Source organism: Cricetulus griseus, chromosome 6 (assembly GCF_003668045.3).
Source record: "Cricetulus griseus strain 17A/GY chromosome 6, alternate assembly CriGri-PICRH-1.0, whole genome shotgun sequence".
NCBI lineage: Eukaryota > Metazoa > Chordata > Mammalia > Rodentia > Cricetidae > Cricetulus > Cricetulus griseus.
Genome location: NC_048599.1, coordinates 136622395 through 136639510, shown reverse-complemented (window position 1 = coordinate 136639510; position 17116 = coordinate 136622395). Strand labels below are relative to the sequence as shown.

The window sequence follows — 17116 nt, the reverse complement described above, 5'->3', positions numbered from 1 at the left end:
ACCTGGGATCCACCTTGGGCAAAGATCAGGATGTGCAAGCAATGATTCCAAAGGGCTTTTGTTCTCTTTGAGGATGGTACCTTAGGCCAGGGTATTTCCTGACTGAAAATAGTCTTTCTGAAACGGGGAGAGGATCCCATGCTGTGTTCCACCAGGTTCTACCCTGGCCTAGACTGGCACATGGGACACAACCTGCTCCCAAGGGTGTCTGAGCCTTAACTTGAGGGAAAGGATTAAGTTGGTTTCTGGGTTCTCCTCTCACCCCTGCCCTTTACCTGTAATTCTGATGCAGGTCTTGAGGACATGAAAGAATCTGAGTGTATACATTTAAGTTCCAAGGTCTAATCCTCTGGCCATTTGGGTATGTCCTGCTGGACACAAGGAATGTATTTGACTCAGGTTGTCTAACCTTGGAAGATCTGATGGAGTGCAAATGTTCTGACAGCACAAAGGCTGGCACTGGCTCCACAAAGGCTACACAGATGTGAAGACCCAAGAGTTCCTTTAGAGGCCACAAAAGCAGGATGGCACTACAAGTCTAACTCAGGAGACTCTGGGCAGCTAACCCTATTTATTCTTACCCAAACAAGTCCCAGCATGGGTCCTGGGCAGTCTATAGAAAACAGACAGCTTCAGGGAATCTATTGCCCAAACACAGAAGTACAGAAGGCCTTTCCTGACTTTTCGGCTCTGAAAGCAGAGGCCGCCCCAGAATGGGGCTTGCTCTGAGCACGAATGGGTCGTGGGTTTCAGGGCGCCAGGTATAACGAGAGACAATCCGTAGTCTGTAAGGTTAAGATATCTTTATTCAGATAAACACCAGCCAAACACAAGCCAGAGTGTGCCAGGGACAGCAAGGCAGGAAGGCCAGCCAGAGAGAAGGGTCCCGTGTGCCTTGCTTCCTGACCTCACCTTGACCATACCCTGACAGGTGTGGTCAGGCACACCTGTAGCCAGCCCTTAGGAGGCATGGTATGTGTCTCCCTACAGACTGGAGTAAGCCTGGTTGATTGGGTAGCCCCATTACCTGCTACTGGGAAAATAGGCCCTACAGAGCTAAGTTAGGGTGGCCATAGAGGACAAATCTATATATGACCATGTGGGTCCAAAAAACTACACAAAAGGATGAACCAATCTACTTTAATTTGTACTCTGGGTGTTAGGCAGGGAATGGGTGGAGGCTGGGCACATGGACATGGGGTCAGAAGGTATCCTAGCTGTCTTTCCACATAGGCATGAATGCTATGGGTCAGAGCCTGGAAGGGGGCCATCAGTTGCAACTCTTAGGCAGGCGGTAGACACCTGCAGAGTAGACGAGCTGCTGGTCGCGGACCTTCTTCTGCAGGTAGCCCTGAAGTTCCTGCAGGTCAATCTCAGCCAGTGCAGGACCAGTCATTACAAACATTCGGAGCATGCTGTAGATGCGCTCCAGAGAAAGGCTTTCTAGGTTGGTCAACATGGCCTGGATGTATGTCCAGAAGAGCTAGGAACAGAAGCCAGGCATGGTCAGTCAGCCACTTACTTGGCCCACCCCCAGCCCACTATGGAAGTGGCCAACGCACCAGCAGTTCCTCTTCCTTCTGGTCAGCCTGGGAGGCCATGCCTGAGTCGCTCTCATCATCACTGTCAATGAGCACCATGTTGTCCCTGTCCTGAGGCCGCTCCTCCTCAATAACAGAGAACGTGCCTGGAGGCTCCTCCCGTAGCACACCCTGCTGCAGCCACACTGACATCCTCCTCCGCAGCAATGCCACAGGCATCTTCACCACCTTGCTCAGCTCCTCCAGGGTCCAGCTGGCTGTGTGCAGAGCCACAGGGATGCTGGGGACACTGAAGGTTATACCTTCTAATTCCTGTTAGCCAGCTGGCCCCCATAGGGATGTGCATTGTCCAGCCTGACTCACAGGTAAAAAGAATGGTTGCTACCTCTGACTCCTGCCCAAACCGGGTGGCAGTGGGGGGCAGTGCGTCACCTCACAGCTCATTAGACAGTAGTACCTTGCACTGGCTCCACGGTAGGGTGCTCAGGCAGACCAGGTGGGGTTCTAGGGACTTACCTTGGTCCTGGAAATACAGCAAGACCACTGCCTGCACTGGGGTCACTGCAACAGACAGGGTGCGGTCAGCCAGCTCTACATCCATTGTCACCAAGCCCAGGGTGTGCTTCCAACTGAGGGTCCTCATAGCCTGGGCAGGAATCAGCAAGAATAACCCAGATGAGCAAGGCAGAGGCTCATATGGCATGTTACCTGGCAAGGAATGGCTCCTGTACCAATAAACAGCCTATATACCAATGCCATCCCAGGAGACCTTGTTCTAGTGCCCAGCTCCTGAGCAACCATAATATAACAATGGGCACTGCTGATAAATTATATCCCTCTCATGTTGGATCCTTCAGTACCCCAGAACATGAGCTATTTGCAAACAGAGTTCAGGTAGGTGTAATTAGTTAAGAAGAGGTCATTCTGAAGTAGGGTGGCCTTAATCTAATAAAACCTGCATTCTTTCAAGAAAAGGACAAGGTTATAACACAGGCACAGAAGGTAGTGGCTATGAGGCATAAAGTATGGTGATATACCAAAATCTGGGAAAGCAAGGGAGTGCTTTCTTACAGGTTATCAGAAGGAGCTGTGTGGTGGTGGCGCACGCCTTTAATCCCAGCACTCTGGAGGCAGAGGCAGGTGGATCTCTATGAATTCAAGACCAGCCTGGTCTACAAGAGCTAGTTCCAGGACAGCCTCCAAAGCTGCCCCCCCCCCCAAAAAAAGAGTTCCAGGACAGCCAAAACTTCACAGAGAAACCATCTCAAATTAATTAATTAATTAGGTGTCAGAAAAAGCACAGTGTTGCCAACACCCTGATACTGGACTTCTATTTTCCAGAACTAAAACAACATACTTCTGTTGTTTAAAACTACCCAGTCCTGCCGGGGCACTGGAGGTGCACACCTTTAATCCCAGCACTTGGGAGGCAGAGGAAGGTTGATCTCTGTGAGTTTGAGGCCAGCCTGGTCTACAGAGGGAGTTCCAGGACAGCCTCCAAAACAATACAGAGAAATCCTGTCTCGAGGGCTGGAGAGATGGCTCAGAGGTTAACAGCATTGACTGCTCTTCGAGAGGTCCTGAGTTCAATTCCCAGCAACCACATGGTGGCTCACAACAACCATCCCTTAACAAACCAAAAAAAAAAAAAAAAAAAAAAAAAAAAACCACCCAAAAACAAAACAAAAAGGCTGGGCGTTGGTGGCGCACACCTTTAATCCCAGCGGTGGATCTCTGTGAGTTCGAGACCACAAGAGGCAGTTCCTTGGTCTACAAGAGCTAGTTCCAGAACAGCCTCCAAAGCCACAGAGAAACCCTGTCTCAGAAAAAAACAAAAACAAAAACACAACCATCCCTTATGAGATCTGGTGCCCTCTTTTGGTGTACAGATATACATGGAAGCAGAATGTTGTATAAATAAAATCTAAAAAAAAAAAACAAAACAAAAACTACCCAGTCCCTAACACTTCGCTATAGCAGTCACAATAAATGAAGATTCTACCAGGCAGTGGTAGCACATGCCTTTAATCTCAGCACTTGGGAGGCAGAAGCCAGCCTGAATTCAAGGCCAGCCAAGTCTACAGAGTGAGTTCCAAGACAGCTGGAGCTACACAGAGAAACCCTGTTTCAAAAAGCCAAAAATAATTTAAGAATTTAAAATAAATAAATAAATAAATAAATAAATAAATAAATAAATGGTGGTGGTGGTGCGTGCTTCTAATCCCAGTACTCGGGAAGTAGAGGAGGTAAGTTCAAGGCCAGCCTGGTTTACAAAGTGAATTCCAGGACAGGCTCTAAAGATACAGAAAAACTGTCTCGAAAAACCAAAAAACAGACAAAAACCACCAAGAAGATTATGGTTCTAGTGAGTGTTACTATCATCTAAATGAAGAGCTGAAATACTGGCGTGGCCTCGGGAATGTGCAATAGGGAAGTACATGGAGGCTGAAGCCTAGACTTTCTGGAGACAACTGGTATAACATGGACGAAAAGGATAATGCTGGTGAAGGCTCAAGGAGAAAGCCATTGTCATCCCAGAAGATGCACACTCCATGGAAAACACCACGGAGAACAATGTTGGGAGAAATGTTGGCATTGAGGACCTTCTGGTGAGGGCTCAGATGGAAATGGGGAACACCGAAGGAAAAAGCTAGCACAAAACTGCCAGATTGTAGTTAGACATTTGCTAGAGTCAAATGTAACTTGGATCCAACCCATCATCTCAGGAGAAACCAGTAAACAGATGGGATATGCAGGAAGATATCCCTTCCACTTTCTTTGCTTTTTTTTTTTTTTTTTTTTTTTTTTTTTAAGACTGAACCTTACTAAATAGTCCTGGTTGTCTTGAAACTGCTATACAGAACAGGCTAGCCTCAAGTAGTAGTGTTGCTGCTGTGCCTGCCTTCCAAGCATGTACCACCACACCTGGCTCTGGACCATCCTATTACCTGATAGCTTAGACACTGAAAATTTCATGGGAATCCACCAAAGTTTTTGAGTTTTATGCTAGCAATAATGCTAGTTTGAATGAAAGTGACAGAGACAGTTCTAAACTCCATACTGACATGTGGGGTTGCTTGGCAAGCCAAGGGCTAGGGCTCATGACCCTTCTACTTGCTCCTTTTGCCTATTTCTTTTCTTTTTCTTTCTTTTTTTCTATGAGACAGTGTTTCTCAGTGTAGCTTTGTAGCCCAGGTTGGCCTAGAACTCACAGAGATCAGCCTGCCTCTGCCTCCCAAGTACTGGGATTAAAGGCCTGCACCACCACCCAGCATATTTCTAAACTAGACTTGTCTCAACACTGTGCTCTGGAACAAGACAACCTCACAGCATCAAGCTGGAAAAGAAACCTGCTTTACATAGATGGATAAGACTTTTTTTTTTGAGAGAGAGCGAGCGAGCGAGAGAGGGTCTCAGTGTTAGGTTGGCCTTGAACCACTTGTCCTGCTTTAGTCTCCTGAGTGCTGGATCACAGATATACACCACCACGCCTAGATTAGAAGAGATTTAAGAGTTGATGTAGAGATGGTTAATTTTGGAGATACTGGTATTAGCTAAATGGACTCTGCTCATGGGAAGACAATTTTAGAAAAACCACAGACTGTCGGGGCCAAACTGTGTTATCTTCAAAGAGATAGTAAAGCCTTACTTAATTCCAGTGACACTTCAGAGTCCTGTCTTCAAATATGGCCTTATTTGGAAATGGAGTCATTAAATTAAATTAAAATGGGGTTGTCCTGGAACAGAATGGGTCCTTAATCTGATATAACTAATATCCCAAGAAGAGAGAAACAGACATTGAGAAAACTTGGACATAAATGCCATTTACCAGCGTAGCAGTGGTGGCACACACATTTAATCCCAGCACAAGGGAGGCAGAAGCAGACAAATCTGTGAGTTTGAGTGGTCTACAGAATGGGTTCCAGGACAGTCAGGACTACACAGAGAAACCTGTCTAGAAAAGCAAAACAAAACAAAACAAAAACAAAAGATATAACATTTACTTAGATCAGCTAGGGTTACTGGAAATTGCAAGCGACAGGAAGGATCTTTCCCCCTACAGCATTCTGAGGGGAGCACAACCTAATATCAATACATTTCTTTTTTTTTAATAATTTGTTTTTATTTTATTTGCATTGGTGTTTTTCCGGCATGTATATCTGTGTGAGGGTGTCAAACTTGTAGTTACAGACAGCTGTGAGCTGCCACGTGGGTGCTGGGAATTGAACCCAGGTCTCTCCAGCCCCAATATCAATACATTTCTAATCTGGTAAACCCTGCAATTGCAGTTTTTCATTAAGGTAGCACTCAGGACACTGATTCTGCTGCTCTGGTGGCCAAGTGATGCTCTGAGTCCCTCTGTAACCCCTGTAGCTCTTGAGAGGTACCAATTAATTCAATTCAAAGATAGAAAGGAGGCAGCATCAGTGGCTTCCCCTGGTTACAGCCAGTGTAGCTTCGAAGCACTGGTTCTAAAGTTGTGACCTGCAAAAGTGTCACAATACATGGTCTACAGAGTCACCTACAGACCCAGCCAAGATCCTCCTCTAGGAGCTCTGTGGTGAATGATATAGGAACTGTGACCATAGGCCTGATCTTTTATAGTAGCCCTGGGGTTTATTAGAGCCATTTCAGTGTCCAGAAAAAATTAAGATAAAGGACACTAGAGTATGGTACTACTGCATTAGTCTGGACAGTGGGAGAGGAATTGAGTATATAGGACCACTCAGACCATCCACCAGGAAGTGGTAGCATTATGGTACTTAAAAACTGTAACTAGACATCACCATGAGGACACACTGTTAACCAGGAACCCCACTTTCACCTGGGGTCAGTAAAGGCAACAAACACCATACTCCCCCCCCACCCCACCCCACCAGCGTTTGTCTGTGTAACAGCCCTGGCTGTCTTGGAACTAGCTCTGTACATCAGGCTGGCCTTGAACTCACAAGAGATCCACCTGCTTCTGCCTCCCGAGTGATGAGGTTAAAGGTGTGTGCCGCCACAGCCCGGCAACACTCCCCTTCTTTAAGTTTCCTAGTCAGGGCCCTCCATTCGAGTCCCACTTTGTTGCCCCTTGAAGGAAATGTGCTTTCAAGTTCTCACAGGGACTCATTTCAAAGGGACTGCACAGCCCCTTAGCCTGAAGCACGGAGCCTTCTGATTGCAAGAAGAAACACATTTAGACTCAGCACTTCCCAATCACAAACAAGATGTTGCAGGTGTTCCCACGCCACACCTGTCTGCACATTCATCTACTTGCTCCTTCCTGATCCCTACAGGGTCCCACAGGCTCTTTCAGTTATGGCGCCTGCCACCTGGATGCTTGCACCCGACAACCTTCTCCTCTCAGCATCTCTGGGTCCCAGCACACATTAGTCTGCAAGCCAGGATCTACTGCGGGCATCTCTACCTGTGGAGTGTGTCAGACGCTTGCCTCCTCTGCTGTAACTGACCACACACTCAGGAGGAAGGGTCCTTGCACTTGGTCACACCAACCACTGCAACTCCAGATTCCACATCATTCGGTCTCAGCTATGCTACCTGGACATATGTGCCACACTGGCTAATTCCATGTGGGGTTTGATGGTGTGAACAGAGATACAAGCTACCAAGAGGCCTACTGGCTGTACCTTCAGTTTCTCATACTTCTTGCAGTAAACATCCAGGGCTGCCCTGATGTCCTCAGGGACCTCCAGCTTCTCATCTTTGAAAGGAGGCCAAAATTCACTGGACAATATGACAGCATAGACCCCAAATGGTGGTTGTTCTTCCACAGGCCGCTTCTCATCCTCCTCACGGATATTGGCATTGATGCGTCGGGAATCTGCCATGTCCTAAGAAAGGATATCCCATTAATGTCCTGGGCTGAATGTTGGGGGGTGGGAGGAAGACTGGCTGGGGAGTCCTGGACACTTACCTTGAGCATGACCTCACAGAAGTGCATGGGGGCTTCACCAAACCGCAGCTTCAACAGCTCCACATTACGAATCTCCCTGGAAGGACATGTTTCTGGGAGGGGCTGCAGTGTGCCACCATTTCAGTTGGTACTCTAATTAGACAGCCTGCTTAAGCAACCCACTCTGCCCAGAACCCTGGGCTGGAGGGAAGGCAGGAAGGAAGCACCAGGGCCAGAGTTTGGCCATCTTGGGCAGGAATAGTCAGCCGTGTGTTTTCCTCCAAATACAGAATGAAGGCTTTAGGCCTCAGCGCCCCCTGGAGGTCAACCAGCCCCTTGCCTTACCTCTCAGGGCTGAAGCTGAACTGGTGGAGGAGGCGATCTGCAAGCAGCGAGCGGTACTCATTGATAAAGAGGTCCTTGCTGCCATAGATGCTGACCAGCAGGCTAATGATGTCTGAAGAGCGTCGCTTAGAACTTGACTTCCCTGCACAGCATTGGGGAGGGGAGCATACCACTGGCACCTTGACAAGGACAGTGACACCTCAGAATTCATCTGCGAGACACAGCAGTCTAGCACGGCCTAAAGGGCTTGCTCTTAAAGTCCTAGGCAGCTGAGAGTAATAAGCCTCCCAGCAGACCCAGGGTTGGTTCCCAGAGCAACTGTTCTGATCCACAGTGCCTCCTATCTTTCAAGCAGCTTCCTGGATCCTCAATCAGGAATAGAATAAAGGTCCTTGGCTTTTCCTTTAAAAGGCTGAAGATGTAGAGTTCATACTAAGACCTAAGCAGGACAAAGAATGCACAGCCTTGAAAACCCAGCAGACTGTGGCCAAGCAAGAGATGGGGCTTGGCCAAAGGATGCCACCTTAATATACTTGGGGACCAGGACCAAATCACAGACAGAAGTGGGGTACTCAGACTTCCCATGAATCTGTTCTCTCATGTATGACCCACAAGGGCACCTACTATAGCTAGCTGGGGTAGCCAGACAGGGGGAAAAATATAGCAAACTGGCTGGTGTTAAGCAAGGCCCTGACCTCTGACCCCTCAAGTTTGAGACAATGATGATTCTGCTACATCCAGGCAGGGGTAGCAACAAACATAACTGAACTCAGTAGACCTCCAAAAAAGCCTAGGAGAGGACTAAGGTGAGGCCAATAGGTAAAACTGACCTGGATCAGCATCCACAGGGTCAGGGACCCAGTCCTCAGGCTCTCCAGAATCATCCTCACTGTCCTGGCCCGTCTCCAGGTTGGCAGGGTCAGTCTTAGATAGCTCAACAGCCAAGTCCCCAGTCCCATCCGAGTCCCCTGTCAGCCCAGCCACAATCTGCCGAACTGTGTCCTCTCGTGTCCTGCCGGGATTGAATGCTGCTGTCACCAACAATGTACATGGGCATCATGACACCTGCTACAGCCCATCCTAGTGTGGCGAAGTGCTCACTGACAGTTACTAAAGACAGGCCCATCTGGCTTCATAGAGAGAAAAAAAAAAAAAAAAAAGCCAGGCATTGGTTGTGCATGCCTTTAATCCCAGCACTCTGGAGGCAGAGGCAGGCGGATCTCTGTGAGTTCGAGGCCAGCCTGGTCTCCAGAGCGAGTGCAAGGATAGGCTCCAAAGCTACACAGAGAAACCCTGTCTCAAAAAACAAAAAAAAAAAAAAAAAAAAAAAAAAAAAAAAACACAAAAAACAAAAAAAACCAAAGCACTACTCTAAAAAAAAGCAGGGGCTGAGATACTGAGATGGGCTCATCACCAGGAGGCAGAAAACCTAAATCCAGAGCAGGCACCTAACACTATTAGTTTGTCAGGTACTAGGGTCACTAATCTGGCACCTGGTTCACTAATCCCTAAACCTAGAAACTCTGTTGCTTAAGGGCTTTCTAGCCAGTTCTGCCAAGGAAACCAGAGAGGCCACAGAGGTACCTAAGGCTGAAGCTGTACAGATACCAGGCCTCTTCTCTAATCTGTCAGATTTTTTTGTTTTTGTTTTGTTTTGTTTTTCGAGCTTTGGAGGCTGTCCTGGAACTAGCTCTTGTAGACCAGGATGCTCACAGAGATTCACCTGCCTTTGCCTCTGAGTGCTGGGATTAAAGGCGTGCACCACCAACGCCCAGCTAATCTGTCAAATTTGAACAAGGCTAGGCTCTGATAAGCTTCTCTATTGGGGGGTGGGGCAGCAGGCCCTGACGAGTACACACACACACACACACACACACACACACACCCCATACAGTGTGTGGAAAGGACACTGTGTGGGTGGAAAGGACAACTACCTAGCACTAGCAAAAGGAGAGGCCCCTACCCTGAGGCAATACATGTCTATGCCATATCAAGACTAATTGTCTCTCTGGGTTCTGCAAACACCGAACAGAGCTCAGTAGAAGGAGTGAACCAAGTGCTAGTGCCACTTACCTAAGGTATCGACGGATGGGCTCACAAGCCACCTCTAGGATGACCATAGAAGGATCTAGTACACGTAATGCCTTGATGGCAGAAATATAGAGAGTGATGATGTCACATGTGTTGACACCTACAGTGGGGAGGAGCAGCCAAAAATCACAGCTTGTTCAGCAGCCCCCTGAATGCCAAAACACAAGTATGAAGCTGGCTACAACTGTCTGGTGATCTGAAGGTTACCATATGACCTTCATTCGAGGAGATTGCATATTACCTTCTTGCCCCTACCCCATTCCATTATTCCATTGATTTATAAGCACAGCCTCTAGAATTTTCCAAGGAGCAGTCTGTTATATTTTGAGTCTAGAATGTCCCCTATAGGCTCATGGTTTTTTGGTTTTGTTTTGTTTTGAGACAGGGTTTCCTCTGTGCAGCCTTGGCTGTCCTAGAATTCACTCTGTAGACCAGGCTAGGCTGAAATTCACAGAAATCCACCTGCCTCTGCCTCTTTAGTGATGAAATTAAAGGTGGGCACCACCACTGTTAAGCTAGGCTCATGTTTTGAAGGCTTGATTCCCAACTTGTGGTGCTATTTTTAAGGCCCAAGAACCTTTAGCAAACTATGTGTAGTGGTTTGATCCCAGCAATTGGGAGGCAGAGTCAGCTTGATCTCTGTGAGTTCAAGGCCACTTGGTCAAAAAAAAAGGGAGACCCTGTCTCAAAAACAACAACAAAGAGCCTTTAGTAAGCAGAGTACTGAAGTACATCACTTCCTGAAGTCTTGGAGTCTCTTGTCTATCATGTGACTATGCCATCATTCCTTTCTCATTATGAGGGACTGTAACCTCCTGAGACCAAGAGAATAAATCCTTCCACTCTTAAAGTTGATTCTATCAAGCATTTGGTCACAGAAACACAATACGCAAACCTTCGCCTTACCAGGCAGCCTGTTATGAAAGACCACATACAACCTTTAGACCAAGTCAGACAGGCTCTGACTTCCTCCAAAGATAGATAAATCTCAGGGTTAACCCAGCTCTCCCAAGGACTTCAAAAATTGCTTCTTAACCTGTTCCCTTCTCAGGCCTACAAATCCAGGACTAGAAACAGAAACTTCTTGTGAGCTCTGAGGGCTATTTGAATGGCCAATCCACAGTGGCCACACATCATGGTACCTGGGTGGAGGAGTCGAGTCTCTAGGGCCACCTTGAGGGACACAAGCAGCTGCTGCCTCAGATCTGTCCTCTCCAAGCAGTATTTAAGGTCCTCAATGGCTGGCCGAGAGTCTGGGAAGTCTGAAAGAGAACCATGCCACAAGAATAGGTAAGTAAAAAGGTGTGATAAGCATTAAAGTATATGGTGTGTGTATCATGGCAGTGGCCCAGACAAGAGACACCCATTATAACAAAATATTACAATTTTCAATGTAATCTTCACTAGAGGCCAACCTGAACAGAGATGACTGTTTCATCTGCCTACAGACTCAGCTGACTGTTTGACTCTCAAAGACTCTGATACCCACAAGTACCTTAACTCACAGAACACAGTCAATCCCTTCTGTGGTGTACAATGGCAGGCAGCTGAACTGTCCAAAGTTGTACTAGCTGTGAAATTTAATTTGATATTAACTTAAGGCTCTTGGGAAAAGAGAAATAAACAATTCTGTCAAATAACTTGCAATTAATAAGGACTGCCTTCAAATCTTGTGGGTTTTTTTTTTTATATATATTTCATTTATTATGTATACAACATTCTGCTTCCTTGTATATCTGCACACAGAAGAGGGCACCAGATCTCATAACAGATGGTTGTGAGCCACCATGTGGTTGCTGGGAATTGAACTCAGGAACTCTGGAAGAGCAGCCAGTGCTCTTAACCTCTGAGCCATCTCTCCAGCCCCTTTTTTTTTTTTTTTTTTTAGATTTGAATTTTTTTGTTTGTTTTGTTTTTTTCGAGACAGGGTTTCTCTGTGGCTTTGGAGGCCATCCTGGAACTAGCTCTTGCAGACCAGGCTGGTCTTGAACTCACACAGATCCACCTGCCTCTGCCTCCCCAGTGCTGGGACTAAAGGCATGCACCACCACCGCCTGTCAAGATTTGAAATTTTTATATGTATGACTATTTGCTTGTAAGGAGTTTTTGTCTGTCTGTATGGATATGCTCCATGTGCATGCCTGATACTAGTGGAGGCCAGAAGATGATTTTGGATCCTCTGGAATTGGAGTTACAGATGGCTGTGAGCTGCCACATGGGTGCTGGTAATTGATTCTGAGTTCTCTGTAAGAACAACAAATCCTCTTAACTGATGAGCTGTCTCTCCATCCCTATCCTATACAAGTTCTTTTTCTCTTTTTAAAGATTTACTATATATACAATGTTCCTCCTGCATGTACACCTGCATGCCAGAAGAGGGCATTGTAAGTGCTTGTGAGCCAATATGTGGTTCCTAGAAATTGAACTCAGGACCTCTGGAAGAGCAACCTCTGAGCCACCTCATCAGCCCCTACACACTTTCTACAAGTTCACACTTGATCAATAGTAACCACACATGACAGAGTGATACATGAAGCCAGTCGCAAGCAGGACTCAAGATGGAAAAAAAAAAACAAAAAACTGAGAGTAGATACTTAGAAGCACCTGCTCAGTGCTGCTCTAGACTCTGAGTCATGTCAGGAGGTCCAGCTCTCCTCAACTTACCACCTTGCCAACAGCTGAAGGTAAAGCATAGGAAATCTCTGGAAAAGGAAGGTTCTGCAGGGTAAGAGACAGGACCAACCTCGGATGATGCTGAAAAGCTCCTCAATGCGCAGACTGGCATAGATACGGTAGAAGAATCTCTGTACGTGGCAGCGCCAACGGCGCAGTGTGTTCCCTGCTTCTGGAGAACTTGGCCTGGTAGTGTTGTCCTGAAGAAACACTTTGCCAAGCCAACCAACCACTCTCTCGATCCACTGTGGAAGATCATTAGTGTATGAGGTGTAATAACACTTAAATGATCCAGCCTGACCCAGTAGCCATATGCCTTTGACAGGACCCTAGAGGAGCCACCAAACCTGCACTCCACTGCCCAAGGCTCAATGTGGCTGCCCCAAGAGCTTGCAGGCTCATGACTCTAGGCTCATGATCACTATGGGGACACCCACTCTGAACATTTCCCATCATGGCTAACAGGCATCCACAGGGGATAGATACTTGAAAAATGGGAGGTCAGGAGTGAAGCAGAAACAGGGTGGACAGCTTCATGGGGCTGAACCTAGCTTTTCCACAATGCTGGGAACCCCATAGCAGAATTACATACCATACCTCAATATTATCGGCAACCAGAGGCCTTCACTGAGACACCCTAACTCCATGCTAGGGTACAGACTGTGGGTTAATCCAGAAGGAACTGTTAAGTGAGCACACATTTTATAGGGCAATGGAAAGAAAAGGGTCTGGTGGGCCTGTCTTGCCATATCTGTCTGGGGAAATCCCTTGGAACCACCTCTGGCCCAGGATTCTGTTTCTAGCTATAGGATTCTGCACAGGCCTATTTAGTACATACCAGATTTGTCCTTGTCACCAGGGTCCAGGATTGGCCTCTAAACAGCACCAAGATAACTTCAGCTATCACTACTCCTGGTCAATCTGCCTACTTCTTGCAATCAGGTCTGCAGAAAGTCCACTTTTGCCCTTGACAGGTCACAGTCCAGGGAGAAGTCTCACCTTATGGAACTCACGAAGAAAGGAGCGTTCATACTCTCCCCGGCAGCGGTCTTCCATCCTTTCCCGAGTCACTTGGTGCAGGGTGGTGGTTACGGCCTCAGCGCTGACCCTCTCCAGCAGACTGAGTCTATGCCTGGAGGAAATCCCTGCTCATGGAGAACCCACAACACACACCTGTCCCTTACCTAGGAGGGCCCTTCTATACCCTATACCTATGTCCAGGAGAGTGGTGGCACACACCTTTAATCCCTGCACTTGGGAGGTAGAAGCAAGCAGATCTTTGAGAGTTCCAGGCCAACCTGGAACTCAACAAAGTGAGTTCTAAGACAGCCAGGACTGTTACACAGAGAAACTCTGTCTTGAAAAACCAAAATAATTCTTGGCAGCAAGTAAAAATGGAAAAAGACCTCACCTGTCACTAGCTCTACACAGAGGTCTACTGAATTCAGAACAAATGGGGCATCCAAAGAAACTGGGGCATGGCCGAGGAGGCAGTACTCACAGGACCTGGCTGAGCTGGTGGAACTGCTCCAGTGCCTGTCGGCACCAGCACTGCTGTTTGTCACTGCCACATCCTGCACATAGAGGGCTCTGCAAGAGTCGGTAGTACCTTCGGCGGGCATACCGGCTGTCTAGCTCACCCTCTAGTTCGGGGTCTGTGCCCCCTTCTCCTTTTCTCTTGCTCTGCATATAGACTCTCAGGAAACGGCCATAGAGACGCTGGACCATTTCCTGAAATGCCTTGGGGGTGGAAAAGAACAGGACACCCCGCAACATGGTATGAACTTTCTCCCGAAGCCCCTGAGCTCCAGTGCCCATCAGCAAGCCCAGACGAGTCCATTTCTCTAGGAGTTCTAGGCTATGCAGGTAGGGATCCAAGCGGCTTTCCAGGAGGCCGAACGCATCCAGGAGCAGTAGAAGGCATTGGGGTTCATCAACAGAGTTCTCGCGCTGGGCGATGGCATTCCAGAACTCTGGGGCAATGTTGCCCTGCAGGTCGTTCTGCAGCACCTCCACAAACCACTCCTCCAGGATTGAGTGAAGACCATGGCCCCTCAGAACCTCCACCGCTGCACGGAGCTCTTCCTCCTTTGGTGGAACCGCACCGCTGGTACGAGAAGATGCCTGGAGCAGAGGGGCGAGGTAGAGGTAAAAGGAGGGGAGGGAAATGAAAGAAGAATAAGAAAAAGAAAAAAAACTCAGCAGCCAAAGGCTGCAGGAGGAACCAAACAAATCAGATAGCTGAGGAAGGAGGCGAGTCCCCTACAGGACTTTAGATGGACTCCCTAAACCTAAAGCATGCAGAGTCGAGGCAACGCCACACAGGCCCGCCAACCATTCCCCAGGCCTCACCAGCCCCAGTGCGGCCGGCGGCACCAGACCAGTGCTCACGGTATTCCAAGCAACCAAGAGCTCCTGTCCAGGCCCAGAGTCACAGTCATCGGCGGCGACAACTGCCTCCGCCGCCGCCGCCGCCGCCGCCGCCGCCGCCGTCGCCGCCACCGCTACAGCCTCGGCCTCCATCAGCGTCCACAAAACAGACCCGCCCAATGTAGCGCACTGTGATGACGCAAGCAAGGGACTGGCGCGCCGCTGTGACGTCCGCGTTCGCGCGCGCTGCGGGGGCAGTGCGCAGGCGCAGGCCTGGCCGTGCGGGCGGCGGTTGAGGCTTCCGGACGCGGCGCCGACCATGACCCAACAGGGCGCGGCGCTGCAGAACTACAACAACGAGTTGGTCAAGTGTAAGCAACGGGCACGGGAGGCTAAGGGCCACGGGCCAGGGTCTGGCCGACCCACCCGGGAGGCCGCGCGGACACGCCTCACGAGCCTCGCTCTGCGGCCTGCCCCGTGTGGTGCTAGTCGGGGTCCGAAGCTCACGAGCCCCAGCCCACAGCTCTGTCTTCCCGCCCACCCTAGGCATCGAGGAGCTGTGTCAGAAGCGAGAGGAGCTGTGCCGGCAGATCCAGCAGGAGGAGGATGAAAAGCAGCGGCTTCAGAATGAGGTGAGGCAGCTGACGGAGAAGTTGGCCCGCGTCAACGAGAACCTGGCGCGCAAGATCGCCTCTCGCAACGAGTTTGACCGGACCATCGCAGAGACAGAGGCCGCCTACCTCAAGGTGGGGCTTTCAGCTGTGCTCTGTCAGTGCCTCACTAGGATCTCAGGCTCGGGCCCATTGCGGTTCCGAGGCTGTTCTGTCTATGGGATCCAGGAGAGTGAGCAGGCGGTGTATTGGAAAGAGTACATGGTGTGGGCCAGAACTAACGCAGCGTGGCTTTGCAGGGAGGGTGGGTTTGGGGAGTGTAACTATTACCCTACCCCCCACCCCCCGTGGCCGGTTGGTTTCAGCACAGGCCAGATGGAGATTCCCATTTTCCAGAGTGAGTGGCTGCGGCGGTGAGATCTTCCTACCAGAGAAATAACAATCCTTTTATTTCTCTGGCCCCAGATCCTGGAGAGCTCTCAGACTCTGCTTAGTGTCCTCAAAAGGGAAGCTGGGAACCTGACTAAAGCCACAGCCTCAGACCAGAAGAGTAGTGGAGGCAAGGACAGCTGACAAGTGGCTGTCTCAGCCGTGGCCTATGGCTGCCCAGTCCCCAACATGTCTGTCCTGAAGCATCTTTGTTCTTCGTGGCCTTAGATGCCTTCTCACTATCTCAGGTGCCCAGAGGGGCAACTTCCGACCTCCACCTGCCTTGGGTGACAAGAAAAGCCCTAGGACAGTCCAATAGGAAAGGAGTTCCTGGCTCTGTACTCACATGTGTCATGGGGACCCTGAGCTCCTGGTTAGCTCCATGAGGGGCCTCTCTCGGAAGCTCCTGTATCCCCTTGGGCTGCCAAGGAGGCCCTGGTCCTAGTCCAAGTACTGTGGGAGCCCCTCACTTTGTCTCCTCAGCCACTAAGGGCCCAGGCCAGGCATGTTGAGGAAAGAATCCTGACTCCAGAACGGAAACCTTAGGGCCCATCCCCATGGTCTCTGATGTTTCAATAAAGATTGTTTTACAAAGATCTGAGGCATCGTCTGCCATCTACCATGTATTCTGTGGTAGGGAAGAAGTTTCCCCGGACTATCCTATCTTCAAACGCAGAACTGAGGCCAGCCCTAGTCCTTACCTCTGCTTGTAAAGGTGCTGGTCTTTTCCTTTGAGTCCAGTTCACAAACCACTTTCCTGTGAGGGGCTTTGCTATGCCATGGAGGTGAGTACAGAACAGAACCTGGCAACACTATAGCAGCTATTCTGGTTCTAAGTGCCGTCGTGGACTGGGGTTCTTCATATAGCATGTCTGTTCCTCAAAGTTCTGTTTGGTCCAATACACTGCTGTTGCTGACAGGACCCATCTCCCAACCACAGGAATTGCTTACTCCTATCTCCATGTGCCCTATGGCCCAGCCCTTTGCCACAGCTTCTCCGGGGCAAGTTTGGAAGTATTTGTTGAACAAAAAGATCCAGAAAACAGGTTTGGTAATTTATACCTGTAATCCCAACACCGAGGGAAAAGGATGGCTTTAAGTTCAAGGCCATTCTAGGCTGCATAGTAAACTGTAAGCCAGCTTGGGTTATAGTGGGA

At 49.0% G+C, this 17116-nt stretch overlaps 2 protein-coding genes across 3 annotated transcripts; one reads left to right on the top strand and one right to left on the bottom strand.

The window, feature by feature from the left end:
- Positions 1 to 1124: 1124 nt before the first annotated feature.
- On the bottom strand, positions 1125 to 15099 carry Anapc2 (anaphase promoting complex subunit 2). 2 transcript variants are annotated; one of them, XM_027422851.2, is made up of 13 exons: positions 14902 to 15098; positions 14051 to 14673; positions 13549 to 13681; positions 12620 to 12794; positions 11019 to 11138; positions 9859 to 9976; positions 8616 to 8797; positions 7786 to 7927; positions 7462 to 7537; positions 7175 to 7378; positions 2058 to 2187; positions 1563 to 1798; positions 1125 to 1483 (listed from the first exon to the last, which is right to left on the bottom strand). In XM_027422851.2, the coding sequence occupies exons 1-13, from the start codon at positions 15070 to 15072 to the stop codon at positions 1271 to 1273; spliced, it is 2523 nt and encodes an 840-aa protein (XP_027278652.1). In that variant the 5' UTR covers positions 15073 to 15098; the 3' UTR covers positions 1125 to 1270. The 2 variants fall into 2 exon arrangements, with proteins under 2 accessions (XP_027278652.1, XP_027278653.1); XM_027422852.2 differs by lacking the exon at positions 1125 to 1483 and having other exon boundaries at positions 1636 to 1830; positions 14902 to 15099.
- Positions 15100 to 15149: 50 nt separating this feature from the next.
- Ssna1 (SS nuclear autoantigen 1) lies at positions 15150 to 16557 on the top strand. Its single transcript, XM_027422854.2, has 3 exons — positions 15150 to 15290; positions 15466 to 15665; positions 15996 to 16557. The coding sequence occupies exons 1-3, from the start codon at positions 15239 to 15241 to the stop codon at positions 16101 to 16103; spliced, it is 360 nt and encodes a 119-aa protein (XP_027278655.1). The 5' UTR covers positions 15150 to 15238; the 3' UTR covers positions 16104 to 16557.
- Positions 16558 to 17116: the final 559 nt, after the last annotated feature.